This window comes from Abramis brama, assembly GCF_963993115.1.
Source record: "Abramis brama genome assembly, chromosome: 1".
NCBI classification, from domain to species: Eukaryota; Metazoa; Chordata; class Actinopteri; order Cypriniformes; family Leuciscidae; genus Abramis; species Abramis brama.
In genome coordinates, this window is record NC_139963.1 from 8,421,686 (window position 1) to 8,444,629 (window position 22,944).

Below are 22,944 nucleotides of genomic sequence, written 5' to 3' on the forward strand. Positions count from 1 at the left end.
AGTAATAAATTAAAAGCAATTAAAAGCTGATCCGAAAAATTATCCGATCCGAGGCTCAAAAACAGCAAATGATCCGAACCGTGAATTTTTTTTTTTTTTTTTGTGAACCGTGAATGTTGTGATCCGTTCCACCACTAGTCAATTTGGTTGAGAATGAAAACAACACACTGCAATTAGTGCAAGTAATTAATGTTTTATGCTTGTGAACATAATATTCATCAAACATACAATTAGTGCAAGTAATTCATGTTTTATGCTTGTGAACATAATATTCATCAAACATCCATCACAATGTGTCACATGCAGTGGTTAAAGTGGGATTTGGCAGGTGGGGGAACTCTCAGGGAAAAAATACTCACCGTGGGACAACATATTGAGTATCGTGGTATAGCAATACTTTTTGGGACAAGAGTGTCACTGTGGCACCAACTATCACAATACTTATTTACTTGATATTTTAATGGTTGTATTTTGGTCCATCTACACCCTTACGAAAATTAACCATGTTTTTTTTGTACTAACTATGTTTTTTTTGTAGTTACCATGGTTTAAAGGGTCACGACACCCCCCTCTTTCAGCTCAAGTCTAGCTCACAATCTTTTTGAAAAATGCAACTTAATTGGGCGTGGTGGCTGTGAGAAGAAGGGAGGTGAGAGGGTGTGGTGTGGCACGGCAGGGGAGAGGGGGGACTGTCATCGCCAGTGGCCCATGCATGCATATCGACTGTCACTAAAAATCAGTGGTAACACATGAGGAAATGCTAGATTTTTTTATAGCTGGCAAAGTTATAGTCTAATGAAATACACTGATACCTTATAATTGTATTTAAAACATATAAATGCACATGTATGTATAATTATGTCATTATAAAATATATATTTGTTTATATACACACTATAAATGCATATATTTGAAAATAAAAAAAAATTCGCTTAAAAAAAAAAACATTCCGTACATAGCCTAGATCTACACGCCCCCTAAACCCACATAATAAAGATGGACAGTGACATAGAAATTTGCACAAATTAAGCATACGTTCCATACAATTGAGGTATTATCGAAATATCTAAATTTTAATAACGAGTGATTATTTAACAAAAGGCAAGTAAAACGGTCAGGGTTACATTTTAGACACACACACACACACACCTCTGAAGCGATAGAAAAGTCCTCGGGACCGCATCACTCGCAAGACGAAACTTGTATTGGTGTACAAGGCCGAAGTCCACCATTCTCCCGTTGAATGGTTGCTACACACACATAGTTTAGAAGTGTCCGTGGTTGATGGCCAACCAGCCGCCCGCAGTCAGAGTCCAGCCCTGGCAGCATCGCGAGGAAAGATGCACTGGAACTTTTGCACCACGAAAACAAACGTGCGTCCCATCATTGCCTCGCTCATCTACTACGCGATATCATAGGTTGACATGTCTGTCATTGGAAAGATCCACGTGGTGTCATGAATAATTAATAGAAAGTGTCTTCTCATTGGATAAAAAACTCAGTCTCATTAATAATTATGAGACACCGATGAGTCATCAGAGTACTTTAGTGCTCGTGGACACGATGAAGATTTTAAACCAGGAAGACGAAAATAGCTATAAAAACTAAAATGTAACCATTTCCCCCCTACTATTAAATCTAACAGATGCTAACTTTGTCTTCAATGGTGTTCAACACACATACCTCTGTTAAAATCTCAGAAATTTTGGTTTAGGGTGTCGTGACCCTTTAACTATGGTTTTACTATAATAACCATGGTTTAACCATGTTTTTTTTGTAGTTACTATGGTTTAACTATGGTTTTTGTAGTAAAACCATAGTAACTACAAAATTAACCATAGTTTAACTATGGTTTTTGCAGTCAAATCATAGTAACTACAAATGAACCATGGTTTTACTACAATAACCTTGGTTTAGCCATGGTTTTTGTAGTAAAACCAAAAATGAACCATGGTTTTTGTAGTAAAGCCATAGTAACTACAAAATGAACCATGGTTTTCAGAGTAGGCCTACTGTGATTTTTTTTTTTTTTTGTGAGCATGTTTTTGTTCAGTCCAATGTAAATATATCTGCTGTGCATATGTTGCACTGACTTGTTTGGTGAAAAAAAAAAAAAAACAGCGTAGTGTATCTGCAAATATGTATGTGAATAATCTGAAGAATTTTCTACAATTTGAACTATTTTTGTATTATGGCAAAGCATAGGCTACTAAAGTGATTTTATTTGAAATTGAAAGGTGAGTTCTGATAATTTATGTTTATATGTAATTCACAAGTTGAAAATATAAATGTTTCAGCCACTTGACGTTAATTTAGCTTTGCACCGAATGCTTTTTAGACATATGTTTGACTAAGTTAACTGTTAAGTTAACGTTACACTTTGTAATCTTTGACTAGTATTAAGTCATTGCGTGTACATAATATGGCGTTTGTTCTCCATTATCCACTATAACTGTTAAATGTTAACTTTGCTATTAGGCAACATAAAACTGATTGCCCAAGGTCGCTGCAGCCGTTACTGCATTTTCAAATAGATGGAGAGCGGGAGAGCACGAGCACCACAACAACCATGGCTTCGCCCTCTATATTGTCAGAACGCACACTCGAATTATAAGATGAAGAGAAGAGGAAATTCAAAGGTGGGTTTTATGTTTATGTTTAACCAAATAACAAATGTATAAAGCGTTACAGCTACTCAACATGACAATAACGAGTGTACATTGCGTAATTAGGTACGAATCGAGTCGGTGATATTAACCGTCTGCAAATATATTTTAAAGCAATTGAGTTTCTGTGTCGCGAGTACACATTTAACCCTTTCACGCATAGTGGTCACTACAGTGGACAGCTATTAAAAAGCATTTTCTTGAATTTGCACAGGTTTTTATGGCAAAGTTGCACATCAATCTCTTCATTGGACCCTGGTGCATCATCCTATAAATTGCAACCAAGTGGCAAGCCTTTGTGTTTCGATTTTTTCCCCCTCCAAACCAAGATGGCCAAGGGTCAGTCAGACATGCCAAGTTGCTCCAGAATATCCACCCATTCCTTCTATCCTAGGAGACTCTTGTAGGTAAAAAAAATATTGCAGCATCAAGCAATATCTAATGAGTCATATCACAGTAAAATTTTCCAAGTTTTGATTTTAGATTGAAAGAAAACTCTGATTAATCACATGTCCACTGTAGTGGACGTCATGCATCAATTGCTATATTTCAGCTACAATTCATAATTATAATGTGAATATTGTTTTTGAAATTTAAAACTTAAAAACTTAATATGCATTGACTTTTTCTACTGTAAATAAATGTATTTGTATTATTAGAATGTAATTTTCATTGACATCGAAAAAAGTCATGTGATTACATAATGTATGACACTTGTAATGCATTACTTTACTTGTTAGATCAAAAAGTAATCTGATTTTATAATGCATGTTATTGTAATGCGTTTTTTTACTAATAACATCAAAAAGTAATCTGATTACGTAATGCATGTTACTTGTAATGCGTTTCTTTACTCATAACATCAAAAAGTAATCTGATTACATAATGCATGTTACTTGTAATGCGTTTCCTTTCTCATAACATCAAAAAGTAATCTGATTATGTAATGTGCGTTATTGTAATGCGTTTTTTTACTCATAACATCAAAATGTAATCTGATTAGGTAATGCACATTACTTGTAGTTAATAACTTGTTAGATCAAAAAGTAATCTGATTAGGTAATGCATGTTACTTGTAACACATTACTTTACTTGTAACATCAAAAAAGTAATCTGAATGCGTTATGCATGTTACTTGTAATGCGTTACCCCCAACACTGATCATTTCAGATGAGATTGAAAAAACGTATCGCTAGGTTTTCTCAGAGGAGGGCTATGATAGAAATGTGCATGTCCATCTTGAACATAATCAGAATTATCAGCTAATAAGGGTAAATCTCCATACTCTGGTACACTGGAGAGAGCATCTGAGTGGTTTCCACAGTTGTACCTTGACAGGCTGTAGAAAATTCTGATGGAATCACATCCTCATGTTCTGATATCATAGATACGCGAAGTGCAACTTGTATGAAGTTGTATGAAGCCATTGCAATATTTTGCATTTATATTTTTTGTATATATTTTATAGTTTTCACATTATTTGATATAATTGCATTGATTAGTTTGTTAAATTCACATACTTTATCTGTTTGATTATTGTCTTATATTTAATACAGTATATCTTCAGTTTAAACCAACCGCATGCTGTCCACTCAAGTGGACATCTGAAGATCTCTTTGAAAAATTTGTAAAAAAATAAAATAAAAATCAATTCTTGTTTTTCATGCCCTAAGAGCAATAAAAACACATAGGAAAAAAATCCTGACTGAGGTTATCATAATTCATGCATGAAAGGGTTAATAGGTAATTACTGTAAATGAATGCTTAACCAGAGGTGCCGGTGCACTTTACATTAGTCCACAATACTGTATGCAGTTGAACAACGTGACTGAACACCACCGAACAGTAACGTTACACAGATAAAATAGTTGATCACTCGTTCTCTGTGATTAAATGATTGCGATTACCTGATTCTGCCCTAAGTCATATACAGGTCATTCATTTTAACAGATAACTTTGTTGAAGCTCAGCAAATGTATCTTTGATTTTTAGATCATGAAGATGATGGGGTAACGTTAACTGTTAAACTACCAGTGCTGGTCTCACTGATCATCACATATCTGAAAGTCTTCCTGCATCCTCAGCTGTGAGGCAAGTAAGTTATCAGTACACTGATACATCTGTACATCTACACTGGTATGATGACGATATTATGTTAAAATTGACTGGGCTGAAAATGGAAAAATTCAGCCCTGGCACTGTAGCCACACCAGCCCACATTACCATCCACAGCCCCACCCACAGACACGGGCATTCAAATGTGAGGTAGTTAGGGGTGGTTCAGGGACCCTTCGGGGTTTTCTCCCCCGAGAAAATTTGGATGTCTCTGACCTACATATGTGCAATTGTTTTATCCAAAAAAATGGATAAGAAATAGCTTTAAACCATGTCAGTGGGCATTAGATTATTTGTCAATACCTGCTCTCTCCTCATCTTCATCTTTCTCTCAGTCTCCTTATCCTGCCCTATTTCTTCCCCTCCTAAAGCTGAACTTCGACTGATAGTATTTTCATTTTCGTCTGTGTCAGTGAAGAAAGTAAACATAGGCTCAACTGATATTTATGTTTTTATGAATAATTTTCTTAAAAAAGTTAATTTACTCAAGGCTACCAGGAAAGCTGTAGCCTAAGTCAGTATTGCCAATAGGAACCTTCTACAAACTTTGGAATTTGAAAACATCTGTTTTTAAATGTTAAAAGTAATTTTAAATAATACAAATTATAGGCTGTTTACCGCAGTTGGTGTACTTGGCAGACGTTCCCTTAGACATCATGCGCTGTGGAAACGCTTCAAATCATTCTCAAGGTATAAATATGCAGCTATACGTAGGTGATTTTGAATGAATATTTCATGTCGATATACAATGGTCACATAATGTTAAAACTAATCCTGCTATTGAATTGAATTGAATTGTAAGACTGCCGACCCTATAGAAGAGTGAGAAGGGCAAACACATGTCCGGCGAATATCGAACCTAAAACTAACTTTACCGCGCTCAACCACCGTGAGTGCATTTCACGCATTTGTAATCGCTGGTTACTCCCCGCCGGGGAGGGGAGGAAGGACTTTGTCTGCATGCGTGAACCGGCGTAGATGCACTCAAATCAGACAGGGGAACCGTGACTGAGAACATAACGTCAGGAAGCGTGTTTGTGTACTGCCTACCATCGCGCTATCATTGATATTAATTAATCTATTTATTTATTAATTTATCTGAGGTGCCGAAACGCAGTTCCGGACCGTTCCGGCCCACTTTAACCCCTGCTCACATGTAATTGTGTTATTAGATCTTCACTCTCACCAAGCTTTTCTGCAGTTCCTCACAGCAGGTACCAGTCTCCTTCGACCCTCCTTTGATTTAATGTTGTACTTTTTAGGGTCAATCTCATCCATCACCTCCTCTGACATCAGGATCATGTTTGCCAAAGTTGAGCATTGTGCAAGAGAAAGAATTTTTCTTTTTGTTTTAGAGTTTAAAAATTTCTGCATTTCTTTAAGAACAGAATTATCCTTCATCTCAATCAAGCAGTGTGACAGATTCATCCATCTTTCAGGACTGACATCGTCTTTTTGACCTCGTTTGAGGTTCTGGATTATTTTCTTGATGCTCTCTGGGTTGTTTTCTGTGTGAATCAGCACATCCTGTAAGAGTCTCTGATTGGACTCCAGCGAGATGCCATGAAGGAATCGAAGGAAAAGATCCAGGTGTCCATTTTCACTGTTCAAGGCTTTATTCATTGCTCCCTTCAGAAATACATCAAGAGGAACATTTCCAGACTGAGTTCTGGACTTTTCTGTAAGGAATATTTTCATAACTTCATTGTTTTTGTGTAAATAACAGAAAAACACATACAGTGCTGCAAAAAACTCCTGAAAGCTGAGATGTACAAAGCTGTAAACCTTCCTGTGATAAATCACAGATTCCTCCCTAAAGATCTCAGTGCAAATCCCAGAATACACTGAGGCGTCAGTGACGTCTATGCCGCTCTCAATCAGGTCCTCCTCATAGAACATCACATTGCCCTTCATCAGCTGATTGAAAGCCAGTTCAGCAAGTTTCACAATCACTTCTCTGTTGGACTGCAGGAGTTTCTCTGGATCTCTCTCTTCATATTTCTGGTTCCTCATACTAGTCTGAATGAGGAGGAAGTGTATGTACATTTCAGTCAGAGTTTGAGGGATTTCTGCACTGAGATCTTGTTTCAGGATATTTTGAAGCACAGTGGCTGAGATCCAGCAGAAGACGGGGATGTGGCACATGATGTGGAGGCTTCTTGCTCTTCTGATGTGTGAGATGATTCTGCTGGCTTGATCCTCATCACTGATTCTCTTCCTGAAATATTCCTCCTTCTGAGGGTCATTGAATCCCTGAATTTCTGTCACACGGTTGATGTATTTTGAGGGGATCTGATTGGCTGCTGCTGGTCTGGTGGTGATCCAGATGAGAGCAGAGGGAAGCAGATCTCCTTTCATGAGGCTTGACATCAACACACCCACTGATGAAGACTCAGTCACATCAGAAACTTTCTCACTGTCTGAAAACATCAGTGTAATTCTGCTTTCATCCAGACCATCAAAGATGAACACAACTGTACATTCATCATAAATCTTTGGGTCCAGATCTTGAAGTTCAGGATGAAAGTCCAGCAGAAGTCTGTGAAGACTGTACTGATGATCTTTAATTAAGTTCAGCTCTCTAAATGGAAGCACAAACATGAAATCTACACCCTGATTGGCTTTTCCCTCGGCCCAGTCCAGAATGAACTTCTGCACAGAGACGGTTTTTCCAATTCCAGCGATGCCTTTAGTAAGAACAGTCTTGATTTTGTCCTTCTTCTCTCTTCTCTTCTCCTCATATCCTAGTTCAGGTGAAGGATCAAAGATGTCATTGCAGTTGATTGGAGTGTCTTGGAGTTTCTTGTAATTTTTCTCCATCTGTAGCACCTCATGTTCTTCATTCACCCCTTCACTCTCTCCCTCTATGATGTACAGCTGTGTGTAAATCCTGTTCAGGAGGGCCTGATTCTCTTGTAGTTTGATTCCCTCAAATAAGCTCTCATACTTGTTCTTCATGCTGGTTTTGTGCTGGTCTTTGACTCTCTGCAGATCATCATGCACTGGCTGGTGAGAGTCGAGCTGCAGGGCTGCTTCTGTGTCATGATGACTGATGTGTTTCTGACAGGAGGAGGATGTGCTGGTCTGACAGGACACATCTCTGATCTGGTCAGCTCTCACACCACTGAAAACACATTACGAAGACAGAGACACAAAAACAAACAGAAAAGACCTTTGTGAAAATAAAGAAAATATTTAAATATGTTTAATATGAAAATCATATCATAGTCTGAGTACTAGTGTTTGCTCTTACAGACATTGTGGCCAACTGACATCCTAATATCACACATGAAGTTTATCAAGGTTCTGTTCTAGCAATGATATTTTTAACCCATCAGTGTTTCCCATTCATTAACTAGATTGTGGCCGCCCACCATAGTCTAATTTGTCCCGCTACGGTTTCATAATAAACCAAAAATATAACTAAACTTCCCCATTAAAGTTCAGGTAGAATTGACCAAATTTTGTCTTTGTGAAATTTGCACACTGAACATGGGTTGCAGCTCTTAAAAATCAGGCATGTGGGGGCAGATTGACCTCCATATTTAAAGTAGGGAGACATCAAGTTTTCATTAGTCAAAATATTCAAAAAAAGAAGAAAAGAAGAAAGAAAGCTAACATTTTTGGCAGAAACTTTAAACCAGAAACCATTTTTTTTTTTTTAAATAACAGAAGCACTGACATGGAGAAAAAGCAGCGTTTATCTTAAATGATTACATGTAATTAATTTACAAGTAAATGATGATTGACGGCAGAAGAAAAGAGACTGCAAACTCAGCTTGTTTCTGCATTTCCTTGTTGCACATAAGTCCCCTTTGCCACAAGTGAAGCATTTGAAAAGTCCGAGAAGATTTTAAGTCTAAATAACCTGCCACCTTTTCTTTTAGAAATAGAAAATCACAGATTTCCTGTAATCTTGATCAGCTGATGTGGATCCTGATTTTTTTTAAAGTTCTTTTATATGCTTTATATAAATGCTTTATATATATGCTTCTTGTATATATGCTTCATTGTCTGGTTTGAGCAGTCATGCATTTGTGTCATCAACATAAGATTACAAGTTTAAAGACAATCAGTTGATTCATAGGAAGTTATTATTGGCTGATTTATGGCAGATCGATCAGTGTATCATTACAAACCACTTACATTTATATATTTAAAATACTGGAATGAGCAAAGATGTTGTGGCACCTCTAGCAATGTGTCATGTCAACCAGATTGGGAACCACTGATTTTATTTATTTTTCTTGTTTCAGTTTTTATCAAAATTAATAATTTCAGTGCATCACTTATTTAAAGGATAATTGTCAATATAACACTGATGCAACACATGTAACAAAACTCATTCCTGTGTAAATGGAGGTCTAACAGAGAAATAACAGAGAGAAGCATAAGAAAACACTATTTAACAATTCCTTTCTTTGCATCTTTACTTCCACTTCTAACCCTACATGATGATACTCACACAGGGTCAAAGGTCACTGCTCCGTCACTGAATTTTGTGGTCTTCATGGTCAGACAGTTGGATACTGGAGAAGCTGCTCTCTTTCTTTTCCTGTTGTTGAGAAATAAACAGAAATATTTCAAATAGTTTCCATGCAGATTATTTGACTGCTCCGTTAAATTAACCCTGTCAATACTTCTGTAATTTATAGAGTAGTATTTGTATTAGTTTTAGAGAGAAAACATGTTTTATTAATAGTAGGGTACTGTGCAGGACTGTGGCTCTCCAGGACTGATGTTGGCTACCCCTGATCTATAGATAAGTTCAATTTGGATGTATAACACATATTTTATTTAGCCTTTTTACCCTTTATTGTTAATAACTATTTGTGCAACCATACGCACACATGTTTGTGTGTGTTATTGCCAGTGTTGTAGTTTGGGGGGCGATGAAAAAAATAATATCTTGTCTAGGGCGCCAGCAGAATATGGACCGGCCCTGAACTTTATGATACTCACACAGGGTCAGAGGTCACAGCAGGTCCATCACTGAATTTAGGGGGATTCATCATGGAGTTGTTACTCTTCATGGACACACAGCTGAATCCTGAAGATGGTCCATCGCTGAATTTAGGGGGATTCATCATGGAGTTGTTACTCTTCATGGACACACAGCTGAATCCTGAAGATGGTCCATCGCTGAATTTAGGGGGATTCATCATGGAGTTGTTACTCTTCATGGACACACAGCTGAATCCTGAAGATGGTCCATCGCTGAATTTAGGGGGATTCATCATGGAGTTGTTACTCTTCATGGACACACAGCTGAATCCTGAAGATGGTCCATCGCTGAATTTAGGGGGATTCATCATGGAGTTGTTACTCTTCATGGACACACAGCTGAATCCTGAAGATGGTCCATCGCTGAATTTAGGGGGATTCATCATGGAGTTGTTACTCTTCATGGACACACAGCTGAATCCTGAAGATGGTCCATCGCTGAATCCAGGGGGATTCATCATGGAGTTGTTACTCTTCATGGACACACAGCTGGATACTGGAGATGCTGCTCTCTGAGTGTGAACAGACGCCTCCTCCTCTCTCTCCTCACACACACTCATTTTACAGGAAGTTTGCTCCTTCTCTTCCTCCTTGATGAGAGACTTGATTTCAGACCTGTATGTGGACACAGAAATCATGCACAAAACACAACTGAATTGACACATTTGAATTAAATGGCATTAACAGTTTTTCTCCAGTTAATAGTGTTTGTTTGTAGAGCAACATGTCCGACATGTCGGCCACACTTTCAAACACAGCGTTTAAACACTGGATTCACCTTCACTTTAATGACACGGCTGAACTCTTGCAGGTGTTTTTCACAATCCGTTTTTTCGTCTCGCATTAAGCAAATATGATGTTATTTATAACCCTCTTTCTCTCCGCGCGCTTGGTCTCTAGCACCGCCGCTGCTACTCTGCGCTGTGTTGTTTATGTTCGTGGGTGGTGGTAGAGAGCGGGGACTCGAGACACTACGTGTTCGGGATCGTGGCTTGACCGTTTATTCCACAGCACGGCATCTATAGAGTTGATAACATGAACTGAACTTAACTTAACTTTAAAAAAAGTACATTTCAATGCACATGCAAATTAACAGCAAGCTCGTGCTGCTATTATTATCATATAGCTTTGCATTAGCCATTATGCGTTAATCACATTTAAAATGAAAAACAAAACATTTTAACTCTCTACATTAATCTGCATTTAGGTCTTTAGCAGTTTAAAACACAAAATATCTCAATAAACTGAACTTCAGTGCGATAACAACAAAAATTTTCCATTGTTTTTTTCCACTGGCTTATAGAGTTGATAACATGAACTGAAGAAAAGATGACGCAGCACTCACGTATCAACACTACGGTACATCAAGAGGCTCAAACAGCGCTAAAGGCACTATTATGTCCTTACAACAGTGTTATAGTGACATCTTGTGGACAACACAATATACTGCCTTATGTTGATTATCCTGCGACTACACTTCCTTTCCCCAATTACTGCTTCACTGAACATTACAATAGGCTATAGATTATTGAAATAATCAAATAGTATAAAGTCAACCAACTATTTCAACATTAAACTAAAATTCTCCTGTTAAAAAGAGTAAGTTTAACTATATTAGGCCATTTAATGAGTTTTACAGTTGACGTTAAGTATCAAGAAAGTAAGTTCAACTTAATCATGTATTTGACTTTGTGTTTGTCATAATGTCTGTTTAGACGCAAATACTCTATCGATATTACAGCTATGAAAAGTTTAACGAACTTACTGTCACATGTGAAGCGATTGCTGATTTTCTATCTTCCGAAATGGCGTCTTTACAGTCATCGACTGCTTTCGGTTTCATTCACTGTGAGACCTGTCTGTCTGACTCATAGTGAGAGTGTGTGTGTGTGTGTGTGTGAGGTCAGACTTAAAGCAGCGCTGCACCGCACAGTCCAGTCAGTGTATGACATCAAAGTACCGCGAGAGCAATTAGAGAACAGAGTGAATCTCGCTCTCGCACGAGTTTAACAAAACTGAACATACTAGAGTTGATTAACTGACTCTTAGCTGTTCAAGAACTGAAATGCTTGTTTTGGTATAGGCTACAGTAAAGCAAGCTGCAATCTGCATTAGTGCAAGGGTACTTATAATGTATTGCAAGAAACCATAATGCAATTTATTGTTTTATCAATTGTTCGTCCCACTTCAACTAGAGTGTGGAGCAAGCACTAATATCTTTTAGACTATTATCTAATATGGGTGTAGCGGGTCAAGTGGTTGAGTTGGGAAGTGTATCTTTAAGGCCGGTTGATTATTGGGATCAGGTGGCGTAAGCGACGCATCCCTTTAGGTGTTGAGAGGAACAGAAAAATGGTGCGGCGTGAGGGAAGAGTGAGTCTCTTGGTGTATCGGCTGTGCGAGGGGGAGAACCTCGGTCTGGTGTCTGCGCTTATGGTGTCCAGTAAATGGTACCAGCAGGACGAGCTTACAGAAACTTGCTTTCATAATAGTGAGTTGTGATCCTATAAGAGTTGCAGTAATAAACGATACGTTGCGAGTGTGCAGCCACTGTTTTTCCTGAGCTTAATCATTCTGTTGTAGTGTGTGTGTGTCTGTGTGTGTCGGCTACTCTCTGGATGAGCTGGACCTAGTTGGGCTTAAGATTGAGCCCTGCTTGTGGTAGCCTATTCATTTAAATGTTGTGTTTGCGTTATTTCCTTATTTTCTGTTTGGCAGTCATACTCCCAACATTCGGCCGATGGGCATCGAGCAATATCTCCTTTAGGAACAGCGTCTATTTTGTGATGAAATGTTCACTAGTGAAGTGTGAAATGCTGTGTTAGTGTATGTTTGCACGGCCGAATTGGTTTGAAGTGTTTTTGCAGTGTTTTGTGAACAGTACCTATTTATTCGACTTTATGCACTGTAGTTTTGATATTGTTAGACTTTATACCCTGTAACTCATTTACTATGAGGCTTTTATTCACTGTGACCTATTTATTGTAAAATTGTTTACTGTTACCTGGGGGGATTTGTCTGCCCTGATTGCCAATTCTTATATTTGTGAGTGTTTAATACATTTTATAATTGAGTACATCAGTCCCATTTCTGTTCCTTCATTGGACGCAACCTGCCTAATTTTCTAAAAGGGGAGCGTGGGTTTTTGGGGTCTCTATTCTAAATATCCAAATTGTGCGTTGGAGCGCCCCCTAGGGGTTACATGGGCTTAATTTCTTTCTTTGTTTTGTTTTTTTATAAATTTTTTTTTACACATTTGTTGATTTCTTAGTGTATGCCTGATTTGCTGATGATTAAAACCGTGAACTAACCATGAACAATGCATGTTACTGTATTTGTTGTTAGTTAATATAATTGCAGTTGTTCATTGTTTGTTCATGTTACTTCACAGTGCATCAACTAATTTTAACAAATACAACATTTTGTTTTAATAATGCATTAGTAAATGTTGAAATTAACATTAACAAAGATTAATAAATGTAGAAGTGCAGTTAATTTGTAGTTCATCAACTAATGCTATTGCTAACTAATAATGTAATGATATCAGTTTATGTTGTTACCTGAGAAAACCACTAGAGGTCACTGTGTGTTAAGTGATTGGGTTGTAACATTGCATGACTGAGCACATGTAGAAATAAAGAAACACTTGTTACTGCACTGCAGATTGTTTAATTAAGAAATTATTAAACAAAGCAAATTATACTAGTCTCTTCTGCTCACCAAGACTGCATTTATTTAATCAAAACTCAGTAATATTGTGAAATATTATTACATTCTATAGTAAAATGTAATTTATTCCTGTGATCAAAGCTATCATTTTCAGCATCATTACTCCAGTGTCACATGATCCTTCAGAAATCATTCTGATATGATGATTTGATGCTCAAGAAACATTTATGATTATTATCAATGTTGAAAACAATTGTACTGATAAAATCGCCCACATCCTCAGTTGAACAGATCATGCAATTCTACCTCATAATGGCCTATGTCAAGAGTGTGACTCAAGAGTGTGACTTAGGCCGTTTTATTTTGCCTAAGTCAAAAGACAATGAGACTTAGGCAATTTTACAAGCTTTTCAAGATGTCAGTTACATCAAGAAGAACGAAAATCTACTTGGCCTCTGGAGTTAGGTTCAGTTTTTTGTGTCTTCTGAGAAACCTGAAAAAATGACTTGGCCAATTATTTCAGGAAGGTGACGATATGCTAAATAAATAGAAGATTTTTTGAATGCATGATTATTGTGAAGTAGTGGCTGTGAGTTAGTGCTAACACTAGTTTAGGTGGTATTTTAATGTAAAAAAGTGTTCAGTACAGTAATTGTCTATACATCTAAATCAGTACTTTCAACTTTTTATTGCCTAAGCATTTCATGTTAAAACCTAACAGAAAAAAATAACAGTGGCATAAGACTATAAGATATTGAATCATGTATATGAGAAGATTCTTGAAATTCTAGATATGTAAACTACTACTTAGAGAGAGAGAGAGAGCGAGTGTGCGTGTGTGTATACATTCTACAAAATGAGCTGGCCCTGATCCAGCATGGTTCTGGACCAGATCCAAAACAGAGCTGGACCAGATCTGGCCCACACTTGGGCCAAATCGCCCATAAAGGAATCCGGAGCTGGCCCAGTTCTGGTCCAGATGAGGAAAAAAAACGGATCCTTGCCGGTATTGGCCCGTTGTGCCAAAAGACACCGGCCCGAGTCCGTTGCGTGGATCTGGCCCAGAACTTACGAAGTGTCTGGGCCATATCTGAGCCAGATGATTTTTGATATCTGGGTTATGTTACCAGCATGTGATTTTATAGGCTGGTTTATACTCTTTAGACTTTACTGTGTAGCCATACATAAATTGACCATGGTGAACATTTTTAGATTTTGTTTTTAGGCAGTTATAATTTTAAAAAGTCCAGTACAAATTACTGTCTCTCGTCACAATGGCTGTCACCAGTTGCTTGGCGACAAAAACCAGACCATACCATTGAACAACTCCCGGGACACAGCTAGCAACAATGTGTAAATGTGACATTTTGTTAGTGTCATTTTCCAAATAACCAGTGGTGGAATGTAACGAAATACATTTACTCTAAGTATAAATTTGATGTACTTTAAATTGTTATTCAACTCCACTTCATCTCAGAGGCAAATATTGTACTTTTTCTGAAAAACTAACTTTTTACACATGGATATTAGATATTGTTTAAAAAATATATAGAGAGTATAGAATAGAAACACTAAAAATAATGATGTCTTCTAGTTCAGGGATAGGCAACGTTCGGTCCTGGAGGGCCGCTGTCCTGCTGAGTTTAGCTCATTGGACAGCATTAAAATAATTTATGGTTTGATTTTTGAGTATGTGAGATAATTTAATTTATTCTGCCCTCTTTCTGAGAACAGTGATTGGCAGCCCACGCTTGAGTCAGCCCTGCAAACCTGTTGGTAGACAGTGCACTCATCCCAGATGATGTCCCACCGGCAGAGGCTTTACCAGCGTCTCTATTGTTACACAATGAATAATAAATGTCATTGTGGTTTAGCCTATCTTTTCTCATCATCACCATCATCATCCCTGTCTCTCATTGAAGATTTAGGCTACAGCTAATTTCTTGTTGGTTTTAACTGTTCTTGTGTGTTTTCCCCATGTTTGATAAATCTATAAGTTATTCCTGTATAGAGAAAGGCACTAACAACACCAATGTGTTCAATTCCTATTATTATAATGCCGGAACTGATCAAAAATTTACATTTTGTCACTTTGGATTAAAAGGTACCTGCCAAATGTGTAAATGTAGCGTATTTTTTAGATACATATACATTGTTTTGTACAACTGTAATTGTATTGTTTTTCCTTTCGATAAAGCCTCTGCACACTTCAACCAGTAGATGGCGAAAATTCACCATACATTGATTTCCCACAACAAGAACACCACAAGAAGAAGGAGAAAAAGAAGAGCAATCATGCATGACATCAGATAGATCATATTATTCCGACACTGTATTTCATTTACATACTGTAAATGTTGTTCATGTAGTGTGTGTTATAAGTGTGAGAGTTTGAATTCACCATAATGAATGACGAGATGAAGACAGGCATTCACACAAGAGTAAGTCCATGTGAAAACAACTGAAATCTGAGTGACATAATATTGAACAGATGTTTATTAAAGAGGAGATTGAAGACATGAGTTTTTCCGATGAAAGCACCATGAAACATGAAGATACTGATGAAGCTTATAGGCTACTTCATTTTTGGCTAATTGTGAGAAATAGGCCTATTAACCCTAAATGTGTCAAAACATGATCTGTCTGTGTAATTGTTGGGCTGTGTACTACTGTAAAGCTTTGTTATATCATCAGCAATACAACTTTAATTGCGTTTTCTGTATGTGTGTGAAACTATTCAGAATGCAATAAAAATATATGTGTTGCCTTATAAATTATGATTAAATAAAAAATTAGGCTACATTTAATTTTCCTAAAAACTAGTTTTGTAATAGTAATTTAAATCGACCCTCATATGCATAAAGCAAAACACACACACAAACACTAGGTTTAGGTTTAGGGTGGACATTTATGATGATGTTTTAACTAAAATCACGTTTTCAGATTAAGGGGGTATTTACACAACACCATTTTCAACTAAAAAGGAAAACAATTAACACTTTAGAATACTGTTCCTTCATTAATGAATAATTACACAGGAACAAACGAGTAACGAATTATTAACATTCTAGTAACTACTATTAACTAACAAGAAACTCTGATTAACAAATTAGTAAGTAATAGCGCTCAGATGAATGTAGTAGTTCACTATTAGCTAGTCAAGAACTACTATTTTTCATACCTCCCAGAGAACTACTATCTACAGGTTCATAATTAACATGAATAATGCATAATTTATAATAAAAGGTAATGGTAACCCACTAGTAATGACTCAAGTATTACTACATCATTCTAAAGGAACTACTAATTATTTGGATCAGTATTCTAAAGTGAAATACATGATAACAACCTAATATTGACTGAAGTCATTGTAAACTTTTGAGATTTTTGTAAGATTTTGAATAGGAATTCCTTCCAATGGATTTGGAAACACTTTAGTCATTACTAGTGTGTTCCCATGATCTTCACTTTAGAATACTGATCCAAATAATTAGTAGTTCCTTTAGAAAGATGTAGTAACACTTGATTCATTACTATCCAAAACCTTACAAAAGCCTTTAAAGCTTACAATGACTTCAGTCAATATTAGGTAGTTATCATGTTTTTCACTTTAGATACTGATCCAAATTATTAGCAGTTCCTTTAAAATGATGTAGTAACACTTGATTCATTACTAATGGGCTACCATTACCTTATATTAAACATTGTGCATTATAAATATTTATTAACCTGTATATAGTAGTTCTTATAGTCTTCAGTGAGGTATGAAAAATAGTAGTTACTGATTAGCTAATAGTGAACTACCACATCCGACTGAGCGCTATTACTTCGTTAATCAGAGTTTCTTGTTAGTTAATAGTAGTTACTAGAGTGTTACTAATGCATTACTCATTTGTTCCTGTATAGTTATTCATTAATGAAGGAACAGTATTCTAAAGTGTTACCGGAAAACATTGTATGCGTTTTGGCAGTTCATTTACACGACACCAGCGTTTTGTGAGCCTGAAAACACAAACTTTCTCTGTGTAAACTACAAAAACACGGCCTGCATCTGAAATCACATAATAGTAGGCAAAAACAGTATGTGACAAAAGAAGTATGTCTGAATTCACGGTAATTATAAAAGAGTAGGCAGAAAGTCCCGGATGAGATTCTGAAGTGTGTGTATGATGGACACTTTACTATCCCATGAGGCCACGGGAGAGGATTTGTGAATGACAAACCTTAAAAAACATAAAATAACTATGAAATGCATCTAATTGATCATTAAATCTTAAAACATCAACCAGATTTGTTGTTATTAATCTAAGACAACTTTAATCAAACTTTACCATATAAAAGATATAAAAGGTTGCAGTATCTACTTGCCTCTTGTAGTTTCTGCCGTTAAATCAACAGGGTTTTTTATTTCCTTTCATTTCAACTTGGTCTTTCTTAGAAGTAATTTCCACAGTTTGATATTTTCATTTTAGACCTGATATAGAAACGCAAGAAGAAAGTGAAGAACTGAATGAAGTGGAGAAACATCAGCATCAGACACCTCATCGATTCATAAGAGGAAGCCTGAAGAGACACATGAGGATCCACAGCGGAGAGAAACCCTTCATGTGCCACGAGTGTGGAAAGAGCTTCACACAGACAGTAGATCTGAAACCCATCAGTGTCCTCACTCTGGAGGAAGATCACTGAACTGTGAAGTTTCAGCATCAGTCCTGAAAACACACCTGAAGATTCATGCAAACGAGAGCAGAAGAGCCGCAGAGAAACACTACTGAGAGATCTCACGTGTGCTTCCAGTGGGAAAGCCTTTTCTAAAACCACGACCTGGAGCGCCACCAAAGAATCCACACTGGAGAAAAGCCCGACAAGTGCTTCCGGTGTGGAAAGAGTCCATCCTGGAAAGAAGCCGTTCCTCTGCCATTCATGTGGGAAGAGCTTCAACCAACCAGCTTCTCTAAAGACTCGTCAGGAAAAGCATTGAATAGAGTTAATTATTCAGACGCTAATTATTTCTGATGTGATGTAACTGTTGGGATTTGATTGGCGTCCCAATCAGGAATGTCTGTGTTTTTCCTTCCACATCCCTGGAGAAAATTACAGGCTGCATCAGCAGAGTCATGTGGATACTTAATTCATGTTTGATTCAATATCTTTGAGTTTATATGGAGGTATTATTAGAAATGTTTTTTTTTTTTTTGTAATGAACATTCATTAATGAACATTTGTGCATTCAGGCTTTTTATGAAGGTATTTATTCTGCTTAAAAACAATTACATCACCACCAAACCACACTGAGACTATGAGAAGAAAGAGAAGAACATCCAAAAATCATGTTCAAATGGGCCGTTATAATGACAGTGTCCCCACCCTTGAGAGCCACCAAAGGGCACTCAGACTATTGTCATTCCCTCACAAACTACATTTCCCATAATTCACTGCCCGGACTCTTTATCCATTATCACATTCACCTGTGTCTCATTATCTTGTTTAACTCACCCCATATAAGCCTGTTTTTTTCATTCATTATCTGTGAAGTCTGTTTTGTGTTCATACCGCACTTCTGATCATTCTCTCTGGTTTCATTGTCTCTTGGAGATGTGCCTGTCTCTTGGATTCCCTTTTTTTGCCTCTGACCCCTGCCTGTTTGGACTGCCTTCTTGTGCTTGACTCTTTGCCTGTGTTTGATTTACAATTCTGGATTACTCAAACTGCATTTGGATCCTCAACCTTTGTGTCTCAGAGCAGTTTGTGACAGACAGCAACAGGTTTCTGAAGCATAACGTTTTTTTTCAAAGTTTATTTGACTCACAATGTTGAATAAGACAATGTATGATTGTAAATATTACATGTAAAATGATATAGATTTCCAGATGGTTTGACTGGCTTATTACTGCAGTGAATCAGCTGTTGCTTTACATATAGAGATGGTATAGGAACTAGAAATACTGAAATTTGACTTTTTTTCTTTCTTTTTTTTTACAACTTTAAACTGTATATTTTATTGCTGTGAAATGCCACAACTTTTCTAGATGCTTTTCTTTTCTGAGAAGTAATTATATTTCTGGTAATACAAAGTAATGTTAACACTGACAACATAAGTCTATTATTTCACCAGTCACTTAAATGTTAGTTTTTATATATTTAAAGGTGATTCATGGAGAACTAAATAGATTTTCTTCCACTGAAATCCTTAATGCCTCTCTATGAGGAGACATGGATTACTGTATATGATGTTTAAAGGATAACCAGTCAAAACCACAACAACAGGAAAACTACTTGTATTAAATAAGGCATCTGTTGCATCTTATAACAAAAGTCAATCTGTAGTGTACAGTGAGCTGAATGTCCATGAAATTACCACAAATAAAATGAAGGAAAGCCTTGAATTTTTTTGACCAACAAATTTGATGTAGTTTTAATCAAGTCAAAGACTGTCAGTCCTCTAACATGATTACTGAACTTTGGATGTCATTGTTCATGATTTGACACAAACTCTGGGTTGTACGATCTATAAAGGGATAGTTCACCCAAAAATGAAAATTAGTCCATGATTTACTCATCCTCAAGTCATCCTAAGTGTATATGACATTCTTCTTTCAGACGAATACAATCTGAGTTATATTAAAAATGTCGGAATATCGGAGACCGTTGTCATGAAGTGTTTTTCAGAGAAATTAGTATGTGAACAGCGTGTTTCATATATATCTGTTTTTGCCCTATTTGAACCTTTTTAATCCGTAGATCATGTGGTTTTGACAGAAAGTTTGAAAGGCGCTGCTATATATATATGTAGGAAATGTGTCAGCATCTCCTCCGCATTCCAGAGTCCATTGTGACCCCCCTTTGGAAAAGTGAGAAGAAAAAGACACACTGTGTGTGTGTTTGTTTGTTTGTGTTTGTCACAGGATTCCCTCTCCCAGCCTTCGCATTTGAGCTCTGACATTTGAAACGTGGAGTTCAGACACTGTGATTAAACAATGTCATACAAAAACATTCTATCCTTTAAAATAATTATTGTGCTAATTAAACTAAAGTATACATGATATGGTTATAAAATAATATCTTGCTAATTTAACTAAAGTTGAAAAACATTCTATTCTTTAAAAGTATATAAATTAATTGCTTATAATATAATATAAAATCACAGAGTGGTTCTCTCTTACAGCACCACCTGACGGTCTCTGACTCCTTTATTCAGCGATCAGAATGAGACATTGTGTTAGGGCAAAGTTTAAATGATATCTTTATAAAATGTTTTTTTTATTATTATTATTTTATTTTATTAAATTCAATACATTATTAAAAGTCTTAATAAAAAAGTCTCTCAAACAGAGGCCCGCGTGACAGAGCCACTAACTAAAGTTAAAAACATTCTGTTCTTTATAAGTATATAAATGAAATGGTTATAACAAATATCTACTGAAACCAATTGTTTTAGATAAACAAAAATAATAAAATCCATCTTACATAAATCATTCTATTCTTTAAAAGTATATAAATTATATAATATAATATAAAATCACAGAGTGGTTCTCTCTCTCTCTATCTCTCTCTCTCTCTCTCTCATTTAAAAGCATCACCTTTAAAGTTTAAATTAGATCTTTTAAAATTAAAAGACTGTTTAAATTAAATCTTTAAAGTTTGAATACATTCGTACCTTCTATTTATCTTTTAGAAGACTTATGTATGATATAAATGATTTTGCTTAAATTTAACCCATTGTATTATTTTTACTTAACAATGTCTGTTCAAAAAACTTTAGATGGTTGAAAAACTGTACTTATTCGTCTTAAATCTCATTTAATCTATTTTTTTTTTTTTTTTTTTTTTTTTTTTTTCATGCAGGGTTTCGATTTTTATGGTGGGGGATTTCCATAGCTATAATGAATTTTGTACCGTACACCTAAACACAGAAAACTACATTTGTACATTTTCAAAATGAAATAAATAAATATTTCTAAGCTGTTTTGAGTGCGTGCACACACACGGTTAAAAAATGAACTAATCTCTATTTTAAATGTAATTATTATTAATAACATATGTTACTAAAATGTAAACAAAGTTTTAGCTAAATAAATATATGAATAAAAACACCTTACAGCCCCAGATCCTTCAGAGATAAACCACAGTGTGAACTGAAGCTTCAGGAAACATCAGACCAGATGAGTCTTGGGGGACAACGTCACAGTAAATCTAGTCTGCTAACGCCTTTTCAGAGTACATCCAGAGTTTATACTAAATTAATTTAAAAGCATAACCTTAAAAGTTTAAATCAAATCTTTAAAGTTTTATTAAAATCATATCTTCTATTTATCTTCTAAGAAGACTTATGTAATGATTTTGCTTAAATTTAACCTAAGGTATTATTTTTACTAAACAGCGTCTGTTCAAAAACTTTAGAATGTTGAAAAACTGTACTTAGTCGTCTTAGATCTTATTTATACAAAAATATTTCAAACAGTATTTTTGTCCATACAACATTTTGTCAAAGTTTGTCACAATGTTTTGTTGTTGTTTTTAAGAAATCCGAGGACTCCACATTGCTCTTATTTAGACTAAGTCTGTATCATTTGGAAAATCACCACACAATTTCAGAGACGCAATGCGTGATAAGTAAAGTTTGTCTTGAGCGAATATTTAATTTTACTCGTCTTAATTCAAAGTATAAGTATAAGATCGTATAAGATCATTTTAACTTGTATCTCCCGAACTATCCTTAATCAGTGTGGAATCACACAGGGTGAAACCCTTTACTGAGAATATACTATCTACTCAAAATATATGTAGAAGTTTAAATCCGGTGTTTAAAATCTGTCTGGTGGCCGCATGAACAGACTTTGGGCAGAGCTATAGCAGGAAGCATGCCCCTTTGACCTCCTCGATTTTGTAGGCTTTTTTGTTTTTGTTTTTTTGTTAAAGACCCTACAAGTTAGTCCTCCCAAAAGAATTTCTCCCATCTAGCGGTGAAATTCTATTTTGCATTTAAACAAATAGTGCTCTCTAGCGCCTTGCTTTTTCAAATGCGGTAGCACATCATCGAGTTTAACTATACATGTTCTACCGTTATGCTGCCTATATAATGATTTACACAGCCAAGCAGTACAAAAAAGCTTGTAATTTAGACCGTAACTTTGACTCACCCGTCGAGAAGAAAGCAGGCAACTTCCCTTTCAAAGTCTTTCTCCTTCATTAGCTCTTTCCACCTGGGAGAAGCTATCCCGATATTTATTTACATCCCGATAAATTACATTTTTGCTTTTTGGCCACGAGGATTCCTTCTCCTGTGGCTCGGCATAAGTATGATCCAGCATTATATTGTACCGTGCAGCCTTTTCAAATTTGTCTGGGACAGTATCAACGCCTCTCATATGGTCTAGCGGTTAGGATTCCTGGTTTTCACCCAGGCGGCCCGGGTTCGACTCTCGGTATGGGAAGTCAATTTTTTTTTATATTGTCAACAAAATTCAAGTTATTCAAGTTCATCAATAAT

At 36.2% G+C, this 22,944-nt stretch overlaps 1 protein-coding gene across 3 annotated transcripts in view; it reads right to left on the reverse strand.

Moving 5' to 3' along the window:
• LOC311083639 (uncharacterized protein) overlaps window positions 1-11,732 on the reverse strand; it is a 38,948-nt gene extending 27,216 nt beyond the window's left edge. The window contains exons 1-5 of one of the 3 annotated variants that reach the window (XM_084115331.1): window positions 11,131-11,151; window positions 10,564-10,804; window positions 9,744-10,400; window positions 9,247-9,336; window positions 5,968-7,905 (exon numbers count right to left, since the gene is read on the reverse strand). In XM_084115331.1, coding sequence (XP_083971457.1) covers window positions 5,968-7,905; window positions 9,247-9,336; window positions 9,744-10,345 — 2,630 coding nt within the window. In that variant the 5' untranslated portion in view covers window positions 10,346-10,400; window positions 10,564-10,804; window positions 11,131-11,151. Of the gene's footprint in view, window positions 1-5,967; window positions 7,906-9,246; window positions 9,337-9,743; window positions 10,401-10,563; window positions 11,152-11,550 lie in introns of those variants that run through there. The other 2 variants (XM_084115330.1, XM_084115332.1) reach the window with 2 other exon arrangements.
• Window positions 11,733-22,944: the final 11,212 nt, after the last annotated feature.